We start from the raw sequence: 19,052 nt of genomic DNA on the forward strand, positions 1-19,052 counted from the left end.
AAGATCAATCTAATTACTTGCCGATGATGCAAAACTGGGCAGGACAATAACTGATAAAGGTGTTGCAGATAACCAACAGGATAATTTAAATAAATTGTGAGTGCATGTTAAAGAAAATGATCATTTTAATGTTGCAAAATCTAAGGTTATGCACGTTGGTTGAAAATTACATACTGTGTATCATTACACTGATGGTACTGGCCTGCAGAAAATTAATGAGACCAGGGACTAGAGGGTAATGGTTGGCAGGGAGTCAAAGTTCAGAGCACATACTGCAAAAGTTGGCAAAATGGCTCAAAAGATTATTGGGATGTTGAAAAATGCACTAACAAGTAAAGGTAGGAAGGTTATTGTCCTTCATTATAAGATTATGATTCATCGGCATTTTGACTACTGTGCTCAGATATGGTGATCCAAGTTTCTTGGAGATCGGGAGGTGATGGAAAGGCTTCAGAGATGAGTGACTAATCTTGTGACAGGTGTGTGTGTGTGTGGAATGCTCTCTATGATGATAGGTTGGAAGTATGCAAGTTGCTAAGTTTAGATGACAAGCAGAAAAAGGGGACATGATATTAACTTATAACTTAATAAAGGAGTTCTATAAGATTAACACAATGGAAATTTTTCAATGCATGATGAATAGAGAGAAAAAGAGGGAGAGAGCTAGAAGTCAACCCAGAAATAAGTTTGTGTGTGGACTAGATTTTTTGCTTGGAAAGTGGAGACAGAGTGGAATGTATTAACAGAATGAGTTATGAGTGCCCTAACAATGAATGAGTTGAAGAAGTATGACAGGTACTGTATGTATAAAGGTTAGCATCAATCTCCCATGATGAGTCTTCTGACTCCATGGAGATACCAACGTAATAATAATACGAAGAATAATGTGGTATTTTCATTTTCATTGAGAGATTGATATTTTCAGAACCAAATGCTTTTGAAAATGTTCTTTCTTTTTTCAAAAGAAAGTACACAAGATTATATCCTCGCTATTTTTGCAACTGAACATAAAAATATATACTTCACCTGACATAAATCAACAAAACCAACCCATTTATATAATGCATAATATTTTTATAAGGAAATTATAAAAAAAGTCATAAGAAAAACCTGAAATTGGAAAGGTGGATGGAATAAATGGTAATTGACCAGATATGCTCAAATATGGAGGTAGAAAATTTTACAGAAGTTGAATTGAATATTTCGAAAGGCTACCTGGTCAAATATTCAAATTGAAGATGATTGAAATCGAGATCTCATAGTATTCATTTATAAAAAGGAAAATAAAAATAAACACAACAAATACAGAGGAATTTCTGTATGGCATTCTCTGGGTAAAATATGTGTAAGCATTTTTGACAAGAAGCTAGAAAAACAGTATGAAAGAGAAACTTGGAGAACAAACGGAGCTCAAGCCAAATAGTTACCTGTATCAGATATTTATTTTGGCACAAACAGAAAATCTTGGGAAAAGAAGAAGAAACTCTGTAGAGATCCTTGTTATATTCAGGGATTTCTCATCAGACCTGTAAAAGATATCTGATAAGCTGTCGAGAGGAAAGCTTTGAAATCGTACAATTCTATGCAGTAAACAGAACATTTTATCAAGCAATACATAGCAAATGATATCCAATTTTTACTATATTATTTAAAGAAATTACAACATACTAGGATATACATTAAAATAAATTTTAATATATTTCAATATTTCGGCAACATCACGTTGCCATTTTCAAGAACTTAAGTACAAGACACGTGCACGCAGGTACAACAAAACAATAAGTGAGGAAGAAGTATGAAGCTATTATTTCTCCTAAAGTCTTGATGGTGCCCTCTAGCGGGCAATGTTGGTATTCTTGGGCGATTGGGCTGAAGGTCTTCTGATGTAGGTTTCCCAAATTTGAGGCATGCTGCCAAATTTGTTGAGGTTTGGATCGTTTCTTAGGGCTGAAGCTGATTCCATGAAAAGCCTTTCATATCTGTATTTGCTACGGTGTATTATCCTGGCTTTCTTCCACCGTATTCTATGGCAGGTATCCAGCACATGGTCAGCAAGACCAGAGTGGCTGTATTGAAGAACCCAGATGTAGTCCTCGTGTTCTGAAATTCTGATATTTGCTGTCCTGACTGTTTGGCCAAAGTAGGACAGCTTACAGCTGCAAGAGACCTGGTATGCACCAGGTAGGTCTAGGGGGAGGTTGGTCTTTAGTTGAGCAGATAAGCGATGCTAATTTTTTATATGGTTTGTAACAAGAACTTTAGTTATGTTTTTTAGGATTTTTCTGATTTTTTCCAAGGTGCCGCGGATATAGGGTATGGTGATGGATTTAGAGTAATCCTTGTTGTGAGGATATAGGGTATGGTGATGGATTTAGAGTAATCCTTGTTGTGAGGGGGGTTTACTGGTTTACTGGTTTCAATATTTTGCGATTTGGGGGGGGGGGGTAGCCGTAGCCATTGGCTGAGAAAGTGTTGAGAAAACAACCAACACCTCAGAATCAAATTCACCCTGGGAGAGGTAAAAAACAACTGCAATCCATTCTTAGACACACTAGTCACCTGCCAGCCTGATGGAACCTTGGTTTTCTCAGTATATAGAAAACCCACCCATACAGGCAGATACATTCACCAACAATCCCACCCCCTTCTCAACAATATGGAGTCATTAAGACACTACACAACAGGGCTAAACTTATCTGCTTGAATGACAATGCACTAACCACAGAACTAAACCACATTCTCAAAACTTTCTCAGCCAATGGCTACCCCCCCCCAAAAAAAAATCCAGAAAATATTGAAACCAGTAAACCACAACCCCCCCCCCCTCATCACAACAAGGATTACCCTAAATCCATCACCATACCCTATATCCGAGGCACGTCGGAAAAATTCACAAAAATCCTAAAAAAACATAACTTCTTGTTACAAACCATATAAAAAATTGGCTTCCCTTTTCCGCTCAACTAAAGACCAACCATCCCCCCTAAACCTACCTGCTGTATACCAGGTCCCTTGCAGCTGTAAGCTGTCCTACTTTGGCCAAACAGGCAGGACAGCAAATATCAGAATTTCAGAACACAAGGACTACATCCGGTTTCACCAATACAGCCACTCTGGTCTTGCTGACCATGCACTGGATACCTGCCATAGAATATGGTGGAAGAAAGTCAGGATAATACACCGCAGCAAATACAGATATGAAAGGCTTTTCATGGAATCAGCTTCAGCCCTAAGAAACGATCCAAACCTCAACAAATTTGGCTGCATGAGACTTCCTCAAATTTGGGAAACCTACATCAGAAGACCTTCAGCCCAATCGCCCAAGAATACCAACATTGCCCACTAGAGGGTACCATCAGGACTTTAGGAGAAATAATAGCTTCATACTTCTTCCTCACTTATTGTTTGGTTGTGCCTGCATGCACGTGTCTTGTACTTATGTTCTTGAAAATGGCAATGTGATGTTGCCGAAATATTGAAATATATTAAAATTTATTTGAATGTATATCATAGTATGTTGTAATTTCCTTAAATAATATAATAAAAATGCATAGCCAACGTCTAAGCCTTTCCATGAGAAAAATGATATCCAAGTTGGCGAGAGGAAGGAAGTGATGGTTTGATATGAAATCCGATGTGAAACATGGTGCATGCTATTATTTTGCAGTGAATATGGTATTAGGCTTGATATCAAAATAAGATAACAATTACTAATTTAATAAGCTGAAAGGCTATTTTACCGGCGAATATGTTAATAGAAAGGGGGATGGTAAATCCCTTTATGTTTTTATAGCCAGGTATGAAACTCGGATTGAAATCCCCCCCCCCCACCCCCCCCCCCCCCCACCCCCCCCCCCCCCCACCCCCCCCCCCCCCCACCCCCCCCCCCCCCCACCCCCCCCCCCCCCCACCCCCCCCCCCCCCCACCCCCCCCCCCCCCCACCCCCCCCCCCCCCCACCCCCCCCCCCCCCCACCCCCCCCCCCCCCCACCCCCCCCCCCCCCCACCCCCCCCCCCCCCCACCCCCCCCCCCCCCCACCCCCCCCCCCCCCCACCCCCCCCCCCCCCCACCCCCCCCCCCCCCCACCCCCCCCCCCCCCCACCCCCCCCCCCCCCCACCCCCCCCCCCCCCCACCCCCCCCCCCCCCCACCCCCCCCCCCCCCCACCCCCCCCCCCCCCCACCCCCCCCCCCCCCCACCCCCCCCCCCCCCCACCCCCCCCCCCCCCCACCCCCCCCCCCCCCCACCCCCCCCCCCCCCCACCCCCCCCCCCCCCCACCCCCCCCCCCCCCCACCCCCCCCCCCCCCCACCCCCCCATCCCCGATAAGGTGCAACTTTGCCATGGAAACAATATACGGGTAAACGAATTCCAAGTTTATTGTTCAGAATGTGAAAAACTAGTGTGCAATGTAAAAGATCTGTCTCTTTCGTTAGACTGCTATTCTTCTTGTCTAGTGGCTAAACTTTTCGCAACATGTTCTGGAAACATTAACTGTCCATGCAAAGTTCCCATTCACATACGATATGTACAACCACAAGAGATCGTTGTGAACTATAGTCATTTTCTAATGTGCACAAAAATATTAGGCATGTTAACTACTCATTTTGTTACGTTCACAAACGATTACGGAATGTTTAATCCAGATACATCACTCAACCAAGGTCTCTTTGCAAAATTTCTTAATCAGTACATTCACATTGTCGATAATATTAACTTTGAAAACGAACAAATGCATTTCTTTATATCGGCCATCATTAAACAATTAGATATGTTGATTAACGGGAAAGTCGAATTTACAGAATTCTACACAAATACATTAATTCCTTACATCGGTCTGTTTCAAAAGAATGACAAAAAACAGTTAACCATAGATCATCTGGTCTGGCAATCACCGTGCCATCTTTACGAATACGTCTGCAATGTCGTTCAAGATATTCGAGATAATTTCAGTAAATACTGCATTCCGTTCGATGCAGTATTTGTTGTAGTGTTTGCATTCTTGTGTGGCGACTGTTTGGAGCCTCTATCCAATATCATACTGGACTTTCTTTATCGATGTTGCAACGGTTATTTTATTTGCAATCATCCAATGTTCCAGCAATACAAGGAAAGAATTGCAAAGTTAATAAATTATAAAAAGAACACTCAACTGTATCACGTGTTGAAGGAGGTAAGCAACGGAAATTGCGTAGATCTCCTTTCGATAGATTTTCTAGAAAAGATTGGACATGCCAATGAGGTTATCATGCACAGCGAAAAACGTTTCGCAGACGAAAACTTGAAGCGTTTCGTAATTAGTCAAATTTTTCCCTTTGTTGCTTTTCCTAACATCTATCAGTATTATGCTTTTTTGTGTGCATTCAATCTCCTTGCCAGACACATCGATACGAAACAAAAGATGATCAAAGGGAAAACTCTGCAAGCGGCAAAATCGCTGTTCAAATTTGTGGAGCAATATGCTGAAAAATTAGCTAAATACGAAGTTCCAAATGGCAATTTTACCGTAGACGTGTTTCAATTGTTTTTGTCTTCAGAGAAAGAAATAGTTGATTATTTGCAACAATTCATTGAAGAAATGGGAAATTTGCTTTAAAAAAGTAACATGATCATCTTAATCGTATTGCTTAAAAAAGTAACATGATCATCTTACTCGTATTGCTATTATTTACTTATGCTCTGTATTGTATCATTTATAGAAATTACATTTTTTACTTTATGGACAAAAGGATTTATTCGTGGAATATATTTTATCTCAACAAAATTATTTCAGAAAATAAAGCATGGACGTTATCTTAAAAACGTTAAACGTATCAAATTCTAAGCAAGCTATCTCCAAAATAACCGAATTAATGAAACACGAATCGTATTTTTATGATTCAGTAAAGACAGGGGAACAAGTAGCAAGATATTTACTTCATAACGAACATCCAGTCGACTTAACGTTAGGCGCTGAAATCGTTATTAGTAAATATAGAAATTATCCCGAACAAAGAACAAGCGAGAAGGAAGAAGATGGTGACATTCAGATGGATTTGCAAAAGTTTGTTGACTACGTCGCCCAAGGAAACAAAAGTTTCTTGACATGCAACGATCTTAATACTGTTATTTGCGATCCACCAGAATTCAACACAAAAACCGTTACCGACTTTTTTAATCAATTGATCGTCGAGTGTCGAGATTGTTTAGATTACGGCATGTTTTCTAATCGATTTACTTATACTTGTTTGAATAATATGGCAAAAGACGTGTTGCTTCATCGAGATATACCAATCTATAAAAGAATTATTTCCAGAAAAAAAATAACAAATCAAAATAATAACACGTTATGGTACATGGTAAAAACTGGGGAAGATCCGGTTATCGTAAACGATCCTAATTTACAATTTTGGATAGACTTAGTGAGCATACTCTTTGCACGTACAAAATCAATTCCCTTTGAAGAACATGACGAATCAATGTACAAAATAAAATGCCAATCGATGGGACACAAAATATCTCCTTTTTCGTTCGATTTAAACTTGCTCAGTTCTGTCGATCCATATCATTGGTACACCGATCAACACCTAATTTCATTTATTGTAAAACATCCTAACGATCGTTTGAGTCAGAGCGTGCTGACCATTTGTAAAAACGTACTGAATTCCATTATTTCTGCTAATGTAGAATTATTTCCTTTAGGATTTTTTGACGATACTTTAGAAATGCAGATACTCACATTCATCACAAACATAAAGGAAATACATTTACTTATTCGAAATGTTCACGAAGAGGCTCCGCCTGTGTTGATAGATGTAATATTACGATTGTTGGTGTTATCAAACTACGATCACGTTTGGAAAGATTGGCCAATACATTTCGAAACGAAAAACTACGTCTTCGATATTCTACAGGAATATTTTGCTGCAAAAGAAGAATTACACCGTTTGAAAAGAAAACTTTCCTTAAGTGAGGTTTGATATCACTTGTGCTTCTGTGTTTGGCAAGCTGCGATCGTTTCTTTGTTTCACAACCGTTATGTTTTCGTCATCATAATAAATGCATTCGTAAATACTGCCATCTGTCAATCCTTTGAATGGAATTCTCAAGTCGCCTGCTCTCAATAATCCACCTAAATAAAGAAAATCTATCGTTTTTACTTTTTTTAGTTTATACGCTACATCGTTAAAGGTGTGATGATATATTAGGCCATCCGTAGGACCATGAGTAGGTAATAATTTAGTATCAGAGTCTTCGTACTGTTGGATCTGGTAATTGGCAACATTTATTTTTAAAAAAAATTTAAAAAATTCTACGAATATCCATTCTAAATTTCTGCGATACGTGGGACATCCTTCAACACTGAGCACATCTAGAATTATGCGTGTACCATTTGGTAATCGTTCACAGCTGAAAAGAGCTCCAGGATAAATAGAAAAAGGCAGGGTGTCTTGAGAGTTGTCTTCCCACATTTCGTATGTTTTATTCTCTTCGCAGTATACGTGTCCAAACACACCATCATATTTCGATGCTACCAAGCAATCTTTGTTGATAGGAGCATCTATGACTTGCACCGTTTTACGGTTAGGAAACGTAACAGAACAAGATGGCAAATGACCGATTGTGAAAAGACAAGGAAAATTAGTAGTTATCCAAAACAGCCATTGCCGATCGATCGGAAGTTCGGCTAGCCGTTTTTTTCCTAAGTGAGTTTCGATTTCGACATTTATTCCATAATTTTGCTTTTCGGTTATAAATAAAACAACTTTAACAAGAGGGTTAACGATCCACTCGTGTCGAGTTTCGTATTTTTGATATTTTTGCATATTCACTAGTGCATAGAATTCTGCATAGTTTTTTGGTTTCCAGTTTTCGAACAATGTTTCTTTAGACTCTACAAATTTGAACCAAACACCATTACAGAATACACTCGTGTTCCTACAGACCGTTTTCAACATGCATTCGGTATGTTTTATTCTGTATGAATTCCAATAAAATATTTGACGTTTGTAAGAACGTCCAAACAAATTTTCTAGAATCTTTCGAACATGTGCTACTTCATTACGTTTTATCATACGACGCCATCTGAATTCGTATTCGTACATATTGAGCGTACTTTTTATACAAGAATGCCTCGAAGTTTGGGCATTTATATGGCACAGCTATGAAAAAGTATCCAGCTTGTTTACACATTCGCCGTTTATAAACGTCTAACATTTTGCGATGTAGATTTTTTTTATTATAATGATATGGCCCTTGGCATTCGATCGCAACTTTCTTAATGTTATTCACTAAATCGATTTCTAATTTACGAGTAGTACGAATCCAAGACACACGTTCTTTGTGAAATTCACAGCCAAAAATCTTTTCTGCTAGTGCTTTTATTTTTAACTCAAAGAAATTAAAAGACATTTTCTTTCTTTCAAGAATTAAGAATGCTTATTATTTTATTTATTCTTGGCATAATACTGGTGTTAACTTTTTTATTTTTGTCCACGAAACGTAATTCCGAATTTCTTGAATTTCCAGAAAATTTTGAAGAACATTTTACTTATTTTGATGCAGAGTGTTCCGATAGAGATCAAACTAACGATATTCTACATTTTATTACTCGTAATGTGTCGAATAAATGCGTAGAACCAAAATTTTGCGAAAACGTGCTACCTAAAAATAACAATAGTCTATTGCCAAATTACGTAATGCGCATCACATTTCCCAATAATCCGCATGCAACGTTGTACGATCATCTTACTGGGTATGTCTGTAATGAAAATAACAATACAATGACCTTCAAACAGCTGACTGATGGATATTACATAGGAAAAGATTTTAAACCAAAACAGTTATGCAACACACACAGTGCAGTACCTGTGTTTAAAAACTTTCCATACCGTTATTTTGATTGTAAAATGCAAAAAACCAAATCGTGTTTTTCAGATGAATATTTTGATTTAAAACATTTAATGTGTAAAAAATTTCCATCGAATGCAAACACTGTTTTGGGTTATCCCGTTTATTATTTAGAAGCAGAAATAGATCAAAATTATGCACAGAAAACATGTGCAACAAATGAAGTATACGATAGCGAAGAAAACGTTTGCATTCGAAATTCACAGTGTGCAGGTCTTTCTTTTTTAGCACAAATTCCATTTGCCGAAGTTCCTATTAATAATCGAGAAATATGTAAAATCAACGAAAATGGAACCCTAGTAGCCGAAGAACGAAATTCATCCATCGATGATGATTGCAAAGATGGGTGGACTTTAAATACAGAGAGTTGGATAGTAAAAAATTTAATATATATTCAGTGCACAAGTATTCCTAAATACACTTTTTGCCCTTCGGATCAAAAGTCACTAAACATTATTATTTATAAAAATATAGTTACGTGCCCCATACATCCATCCATGTATCGCTTTCGAGTTTTACACGAAGACGAAGCGTACCGTATTCGTGAAACAAATTACATTAAATTTTACAAGAAGCAAACTTTAAATGATGCAGAATATAATATGAATGGTAATCATTATAAATTTTCTAACAACACAGAAACATTAACGGCAGTTGATGATAACTGTGTAATAGAAAACTGCAAAAATATAGATTTCATCGAATTCGATTCCAGACAGTCTGTTACAAATCATAAAGATAGTTATTCTACAGAAGATACATTATTCGATTGTCCACCAGGAAAATATTTTTCTCCATTGATATCATCATGCCAATCTAGCCCTGTTACAATCACTTATAAATATCACATTTTAGATACGTTCGATAAGGACGAAGTGCATGGATATCATCGTTAACACCATCAAAACAAAGAGCGCTCGACCTGTAAAACGAGTATACTTTCGAATGCAGGACATATACGTACATTTCGAAGATGGTGAAGTTGTTTTTCACAAAATAGATTTAGGATTGCAAATATTTTTTAACATCATGGGAAACAAAACATTAATGCGATACACAGGCGAAGAATACGTCGAAGAATCTTCAGAATATTTCAAGTTTTTTGGTTACAAATCAGGTGACAAACTAAGCATAAAACAAACAGATGAAATATACATAAATATACGATTAAAATAAAGTCATCAATGTTTTTAGAAATCGTCGACTCGTTAACAAAATACAAAAAATATAGACAACATCAAACATACAGAGCATACGAAATGTTTGTCAACGAATTGCAGAGTGATTTACACGAAGCTTTCGAACACAGTTACGAACTCATCGAAGAATACGAAGAACTATACAGAAAATCTAGCAATTTTGTGAGCTTCCTTTTACAAATTACTCACACCACAGATGCATTTCAAGAATTTAAGAAAAAACAAAATGTGACTCCTGATTTGTTTGAAGATTTAAAAAAATGTTTAGAAGAGAGAATTGCAGAATTGCTTCAACAATTAAAAAATTGTGAAGACGAGAAAAAAAACTTAAAAGAGGAATTCGAATTGTGTCTCAGTAGAAACGATAACGACTTGGCGGCACAATTAGAACACTGTTTACAAAGCAAGAAGCTTCTCGAAAAAAAGTTGAGAGAATTAGAGGCTGAAATGGCAGAAGAGTTACAATCGTTTCAGAAGGAGAAAAAAAGGTTGACCAAACTTCTCGAGGACCAGACTCAAGGCACACTGACTGCACTTCCACAAACAAGTTTGCCTACTTCTGCACAGCAAGCAAGTTTGCCTACTTCTGCACAGCAAGCAAGTTTGCCTACTTCTGCACAGCAAGCAATAGAAGAAATAACAGTGACACATCTAAAATCTCTAAACGAAACATTAAAATCTGATAACGAAACATTAAAATCTGATAACGAAAAAATTAAAAACGAATTGAAATCGTTTAAAGCTGAAAACGTGAAATTGTCTCCTATTCTTATAAAGTACGATAAAAAAACTATTACAGAAGTCGTTGACGAATTGGAATCCAAATTAGCAGCAACAAAGTGTGTCGACGAAAAACGCATTATCGATTTAAAAAAAAATGTCGAACATCTAGTTCAACACATCAGTCCCAATACGCAAGCTGAAATAAAAGCCTTGGTAAAGAACATAAAGCAAAATGTAGAACTCATTTATACAAAAACAACTGCCCTTGTTATCGATGATGATCCATACGTTTTAGAGCTTCAAAATGAATTAAGTAAATGCCGAGAATCATTATCTGATTGTGCCAATCAGTTATCTCAGGAAAAAGAAAAATTATTGGATGCCGAAAAAGAAATAACAGAATGGAGTAACGAGAACAAGACTCAAGCAGATTCGTTGGCTAAACAAGAGATAGAAATAGATAAGCTTAAAAACAACATCACCCGCTTGCAAGAAAAATTAACAGATGAAGAAAAACTAACTAAAAGCTTAAACGATAAAGTGGAAAATTTAGAAAAAGAGAAAAATGAATCGGTAACAAATACAGCAAAGCTAAATACACAAATAGAATGTTCTAATGTAAAATATACTGGATTAGAAGAAAAACTTAAAGATCTTACTAATGAACACACAAAAGTTAAAGAAACGCTACAGACTTGTATACACGAAAAAGAGAAACTACAAGAAAAACTTAACAAGGCAAAAATTGAAAAACAAAAACTGAAATCAAAAACCGAAGACCAACACGATGATTCCATTAAATGGGAACAAAGATTTCATTCACTTTTTGAAATGTTACGTAATCAAATGTTCACATACGAAACGCATTTGAGAAATAATCAACCAAATTATTACAATCAATTTGCAAGTTTTCAATCCAGATTGTGGGAATCGTTAAGACAAAATATCCACGAAGAAATGCTTTTGCAACAACAGCATCAAAGACTTTACCAACAACTGTCGCCACAAAATATAAACAGGTTTTTCTCTTTTCCCGTGAATATCAGATCATACCTTACGAATTTACCTCAGGAAAGTCAGCAATTATTTTTTAATCTACCACACTTTGACCAATTACAATACATACAACAACAACAACCAGAATTTTTGAATCTGCCCCACTCTGAGGTTTCTACCTCTCGAGGGAGTACTGTAGAAATTCTTTCACTAACGGAACCAATGGATGATGAAAATATTTTTGAAACTGAATTACATAAATGTCTTCGAGACGAAACCGAAACAATTAGCAACTGTTTGACAGAAAATCAAACGACTCTTATTGAAGAAGTTATGAATAAAATGAAAGAACTTAAGGAATATAAACTTTTCAAAGATGTCATAAAGCAAATAGTGAATCACACGATTGTAGAAAATGTTCTGACGAACAAGGAGCTCGTCTCTTTAACCCGGATTGTACACGGTTACTTCTTGCAACTTCAAAATGTAGCAAATTTATTAAATACAGATGATTTGAATGCATATAAGACTTTAGGAAATTTTTTGAGTGAATACCAACCTTTTCTAAGTAAGTTGACCACTGAAATCCGTCCTCTACTTGAACATAAATTGCTATACGAAAAAATTATTGAGAAATTCAAAAAAAAACCTGAAGGACAAGATTCAAATCTTGTTAGCAGGTTTAGAGAAAAGATAACGTTTGTGCCAGGTACAACTGACGATATAGTTATAGAGGAGATTATGACGATAATCGAAAAATCGCTGGAATTCAAAACTATCGTTGAAGACGAAATTAACTTAAAACCGCATGGAAACTGGAACGAACAGTATACATATTTAACGACAGAATTTACTGATTTTTTTCAAAAGTGTAAACGTTATGAAAAAGAACACACCGATTTGCATAATAATGTTTACAGTCTTAAAAACAAAACTGATGAACAAGATATTGAATTAAAAACTTTTCACGATTTTATAACCAATCTTAGAGATTTGTTAAAATTAGAACCTAAACCCAATATATATGATCTGTTAGTAGAAATAAATACTAAACTGTATTTTTATAACAACTTCGTAAAAAATATGAAAGAAATGTATGCTATTCCGGATGATAAAAAGGAAGCGGATTACATTCGTATAATAGAACAAAGTAAAAACGGTTTAGAACAGCTTGCAGAAAATATGAAAATAAAACAGGAATATTTGGAGTATTTCAAAACTCTAAATGATTATTTACAAGGAATATTACAAAACGTTACAAATTTAACTTTTAACAAAGATCAATTTGAAAGTCGTTTAAACGAAATAGCGAATTTTCAGATTAATTTACAAAAAGATTTTATTACAAAAGATGTGCATGAGGTCTTTATCTCTTTATTAAACTTTGTAACTGGGCAAATATACTGGCTGCAAGAAGCCACCCAAGAAACATCCAATGCTGATGATTTACCATTTTTGGTAAAAGTAACAAAAATATTTAATAATGAAGAGCGATTTAACAAGGAATATTTAATAAGTAAAAAAAACGAAATATTTACTAAAAATCATCGAACTAAACATGCTATCGTGTCCTTTGTAGTAGATGCACTTTTATTTTTTAATAAAATACGAACATTGTTTGAAAAGGCAGATGACGTGCCTGAATTTTATGGTGACGAATTAAATCAGGAAGAAATTCGTACGGACATCTATGAATTAGAAACGTTGCTATTTACATATTTCAACAATCTTTACACTAAGCAACAGGAAATGACCGAATTAAATGACAGAATTAAGAAGAATAGAGTAATTGAAACAACATATAAATCTTCTGCTCTAAATAAAATTAATACTGCACTAATAACCACAATTTATAAGCCTTTAGAGAACTTGCTCAAGAAATTAGAAATGGAGGATTCAGAAGAAAAATATTCGATGTTAAGTCGTGAGAATTCATATTTGACGGATGTTGCACAGCACATCGTTAAAAATATGACAAATCATAACCAATATGTCGTGCAAACTATAGATTATTTTATTACAGATGTGTTGCATATTACTAATTCCGAAGAACGTATAAATGCTATGAACGCAGTAACCCGAGAAAACTTTATGAGAAAGTTAGTCGACATATTTATCGATTACACTAACATTGAACAATGGATTTTAGATTGGAAAAAAGGGACCATGACTCATGATATGCTTATAGTGAGACTGAAAGAAACTCGTTTTAACGATCAAGATTTATGGAAGACAATTATAGAATTCGTTATAAACTGTGTAAAACAAATAACAAAACGAAAAAGAACAGCAGATAATGCAGAAACAGAAAGTGCAAAAAAGATAGTAGCAGTGGATAAGCTATAAATAAAACACACTATCGTACATTCATTCATTCATAGACATGGAAGTCATCAAACGGTCAGGCTTAATGCAAAATGTCGATCTTAACAAGATCGCAAAACGTATCAGTAATTACAAATTTGATCACATACACGAGGAAGCCATAGTTTTGAAAACCAAACTAGCATTAACGAACAAAATGTGTACTTCAAAAATCGACGACCTGATTGCAGATATCGCTGCCAACATGTCCATGAAGCATCCAAACTATTCGTTGCTAGCTTCGCATATTTTGATATCTAAGATGCACAAAGAAACTCCTTGTACGTTCAGTAGGTTTATCGAAGAAGCTCGTCACTTCATTTCTGATTGCATTTACAAAATCGTCAGTCGAAATTTTATTCTGTTAGATTCTGTTATAGATCATAGCAAAGATTATGATTTCAACTATTTTGGATTGAAAACCCTTCAAGCCTCGTACTTAATACGAAACGACGAAAACGAAATTATCGAACGACCGCAATATTTACTTCTTCGAGTTGCACTTGCCATTCATGGTATGGATTTTAATGCTGTGATAGAAACTTACAAATACATGTCTGAGAAATGGTTTACGCATGCTTCGTCTACTCTGATGAATGCCGGACGTTCAAATTCACAGTTATGCAGTTGTTTTCTTTCATCCCTGGACGACAATAACGTATTCGATAACGTAAAAAAGTGTGTAGAAATTTCTAAAAGTTCTGGGGGCATCGGATTGGCAATGCACTCTATTTCTCGAGATCTTATTCCCTTGTTGAGGGTGTATAATAACGTGTCTCTGTATGCCAGTCAGGGTGGAATAAGACCAGGTTCATTTGCTATATATCTCGAACCATGGCACGAAAATATTTTGGAATTTTTGGAATTAAAATCGAATACCGGGAAAGAAGAAGTGCGAGCCAGAGATTTGTTTTATGGCTTATGGATTCCCGATTTATTTATGAAAAGAGTTCACGAAGATCAGCATTGGTCACTCATGAACCCCAAAAACTGTCCTAATTTAGATATTTTTTGGGGAGAATCTTTTGACGAGCTATACTGTACATATGAAAAAGAAGGCAAAATAACAAAATCGATAAGAGCACGAACTCTTTGGTTTGCAATACTGAAATCACAAATAGAGACAGGAACACCGTACATGCTCTACAAAGATGCTTGCAATGCAAAATCTAATCAACGACACTTGGGCACAATTCGTTGCAGTAATTTGTGTACAGAAATCATAGAATATAGTTCATTGGAAGAAATTGCCGTTTGTAATCTCGCCTCGGTGTCACTTTCAAAATTTATCAATCACGAAGGAGTTTTCGATTTTACCGAATTGTTCACTGTAGTGGGTATGATAACACGTAATCTGGATAAGATAATAGATGCCAATGATTATCCAGTAAAAGAAACAAGGACTTCTAACAAACGTCATCGGCCAATCGGAATAGGAGTTCAAGGTCTTGCCGATGTATTCCTAAAAATGAAAATACCATTCGATAGTGCAAAAGCTAGAAAATTAAATGTACAAATTTTTGAAACTTTGTATTATGCTGCATTGAATACCAGTTGTGATATTGCACGTCAAACTGGTAGACCACACGAAAGTTTTTACGGATCACCAGCTTCAAAAGGAAAACTGCAATATGACATGTGGAATGTGACTCCTAGTAAACTGTGGAATTGGACTTATTTAAAAGAAAATATTGCAAAATATGGATTGAGAAACAGTTTATTAATTGCAGTAATGCCAACTGCTTCTACTGCACAGATACTAGGAAATAACGAATCTATAGAACCGTACACTAGCAATCTATATTTGCGTCGTGTTATCAGTGGAGAATTTCAAGTCGTAAATGTTCATTTAGTCAAGCACTTGGAAGAGCTTCATTTATGGGACGAACGTATGCAGAGAGAACTCGTCAGTGCCAGAGGTTCGATTCAGTCCATAAATTCGATTCCTGATGAAATAAAAGACATCTATCGGACTGTTTGGGAAATTCCTCAAAAGTCGATCATAGAGATGGCGGCAGATCGTGCTCCATATGTGGATCAAAGTCAATCATTAAATATTCACATTGCTGAGCCAAATTATGGCATTTTGAGTAGCATGCACTTCTTTGGATGGAAAAAAGGACTGAAAACGGGAATGTACTATTTAAGAACAAAACCAGCAGCAAATCCCATCCAATTCACTGTCGAATGTGATGTTTGTTCAGCTTAAAAAATAAAGGAATGGAATCAATCTTTAAAGAAATATTTTCCTCTTTGGAAATAAGCAAAGATTTCGATGAGTTTGTCCATACCCTTTTAAATATAGAGACTAATTTATTCAGTTCTATCTTGAAACGTTTTGGCGAAAAATATAAAATCGATGACATGCCCAAATCAGTGAAATTAATAGATGTTAACATATTTCTCCAGGATTTTCTTCAATACGTTCAAAACATATGTTTATCTCCAGAGATACAGAATGATTTTGACTTGTTGGTGCAGAATATATCCAACGTCGAAACTACTTTGTTAAGTTCTATTTTAAAACGTTATGCAGATATCTTTAAATTTGATTATGAGATTCCAGAAACTATGAAGTTGCTAGATATTTTTGAATTTCTTAAAGATCTCCTTTCAAAAAATATTGAAGAAATTCACCAATTTATTAAAGAAATTAACGAATTTACAGAAATAACGAAGAAACATTTTGAATACATAAATGAAGCAATGAAGAAATATTTTGAAAACAAAGATTTTTGAATTAATGCAATCTGTTTCATACTTCACTGTATATATATATCAATCAATGTTATATATATATCAATCAATGTTTTTGTTACTAGGTGGCGCTGTCGGCGTATTTTGCTACTAAAAATACCTTAATGTGAAAATACCTTAATGTTAGAAACCTTAGTTAAAATATACCTTAATTTTAAAATTAAAATGTCAGAATACCATGTTAAAATACCCCTGAGAAAACAACCATAGAAAAGCATGACTGAAAACATCAGTATCACCAGAAAGGTGATAGTGATTTACATTAAATTAAAAAATTGGCAATCTTTTGTTTGAGTAACATTTTTTTTTATTCAGCATGAAGGGTAACTTTTCGATATAATAAAGTTTATTGCATTTTTAAAATTGAAGATCCAAATCCCAATTCTTTTCTTTCTGTGTTCATATCTATTTTTTTTACTTCTATGACTTCAGGATATTCAATTTTTTCACAAATTAACTGTGCAACACAGTCTCCTTTATGAATGTGAAAAGCATTGTTTATATCTAAATTAAATAACACTACACCTAAATTTCCCCTGTAATCTTCATCTATGACTCCAGCTCCAACTTGTATACCATGCTTAAGTGCAAACCCAGATTTAGGTGCAATTCTGCCGTAACAGCCTTTTGGTAATTTCACTCTAATGTCTAACCATATCAACCTTCTTTCTAATGGTGGAATTATTGTTTCATAGGGACTGTATAAATCCAAACCAGCTGAACGTGAGGTATGTCGAGTAGGTAAGAGGGCATCGTTCGAGAGTTTACAAACTTCCATCTTGATGTTATTTAATTCTCTAAATGACAGATCTATTTATACCCAGCTCTACGATATGTATATTTTTTATACCCAACTCTATGATATTAAATTAAAATCTTTCTTTAGGATATTTAAATCTTTCTTAAGGATATATATTTATTTAAATCTTTAGATATTTATTTAAATCTTTCTTAAGGATATATATTTATTTAAATCTTTCGATATATATTTAAATCTTTAGATATATATTTAAATCTTTCTTTAGATATATATTTAAATCTTTCTTTAGATATATCAATCAATCTTTCTTTAGGATATATATTTAAATCTTTCTTTAGATATATATAAATCTTTCTTTAGGATATCTTCAGGATAAACCTGTCTTTAGGATATATATAAATACATTATTTTTTTGTTGTTTCATAATACATACAATGGAAGAACCACTCTTAACAGATAAACGGCTTGTTATATTCCCAATTAAATATCCTGATATATGGGAAAAGTACAAGTGTGCCGTTGCTTCGTTTTGGACTGTCGATGAAGTAAGTCTGCAATACGATAGGTACGATTTGTTAACAGCAGAAGAACAAAAGTTTCTTTCATTCATTTTGGCTTTTTTTGCAGCAAGCGATGGAGTAGTAAACGAAAATTTAATTTTCAATTTTGCTCAAGAAATGCAAGTTCCCGAAATAAGATGTTTCTATGGTTTTCAGATTGCGATGGAAAACATCCATGCAGAAATGTACAGCTTACTCATCGACACTTACATTATCGATGAACTAGAAAGAGACAGATTATTGAGAGCAACAGAAACTATCGAAACTGTAGAGATGAAAGCAAAATGGGCTTTTAAATACATTTACGACAAAAACGTATCGCTCGGAGAAAGACTCGTGGCATTTACAGCCGTTGAAGGCATATTCTTTTCTGGTTCGTTTGCAGCCATATTTTGGTTCAAAGGGAAAAATTTGTTACCCGGATTAACGTTTAGTAATGAACTCATTAGTAGAGACGAAGGTTTGCATTGCGATTTTGCATGTTTACTGTACAAGCACATAGTTAATAAACCAAAAAACGTTAAAAATATTATCCGTGAAGCTGTAGACGTTGAGAAAGAATTTTTCAAAGTTGCATTAGAAAATTCGCTTCCTGGAATGAATTACGATTTAATGATACAGTACATCGAATTTGTTGCCGATCGCTTGCTGACTGCATTAGGAGAAGAAAAAATTTACTTCTCTAGTAATCCTTTCGATTTCATGGAAAATATTTCGATCGAGGGGAAAACAAATTTCTTCGAAAGAAAAGTTAGCGAATATCAAAAAGGTGCCAAACAACAAGAATTTATTACGACTCTCGATT

General features: G+C 35.3%; 1 protein-coding gene and 2 pseudogenes across 1 annotated transcript; 2 read left to right on the forward strand and 1 right to left on the reverse strand.

Moving 5' to 3' along the window:
• Positions 1 to 14,189: 14,189 nt before the first annotated feature.
• On the forward strand, positions 14,190 to 16,379 carry LOC150103668 (ribonucleoside-diphosphate reductase large subunit pseudogene; annotated as a pseudogene).
• Positions 16,380 to 17,273: 894 nt separating this feature from the next.
• On the reverse strand, positions 17,274 to 17,705 carry LOC150103669 (deoxyuridine 5'-triphosphate nucleotidohydrolase, mitochondrial-like). The gene has a single exon (XM_090397049.1). It carries the CDS (start codon positions 17,703 to 17,705, stop codon positions 17,274 to 17,276), a length of 432 nt encoding a protein of 143 aa, XP_090253175.1.
• Positions 17,706 to 18,121: 416 nt separating this feature from the next.
• Positions 18,122 to 19,051, forward strand: LOC150103670 (ribonucleoside-diphosphate reductase subunit M2 pseudogene; annotated as a pseudogene).
• Position 19,052: the final 1 nt, after the last annotated feature.

Source organism: Typopeltis vanoorti, chromosome 8 (assembly GCF_054136105.1).
Source record: "Typopeltis vanoorti isolate ZY-2024b chromosome 8, IOZ_Tvanoo_1.0, whole genome shotgun sequence".
Taxonomy (NCBI): Eukaryota; Metazoa; Arthropoda; class Arachnida; order Uropygi; family Thelyphonidae; genus Typopeltis; species Typopeltis vanoorti.

What these genes read in the sequence shown, in the direction of transcription:
- LOC150103669 (XM_090397049.1), bottom strand. Translation starts at nt 17,705, where the DNA reads ATGGAAGTTTGTAAACTCTCGAACGATGCCCTCTTACCTACTCGACAT.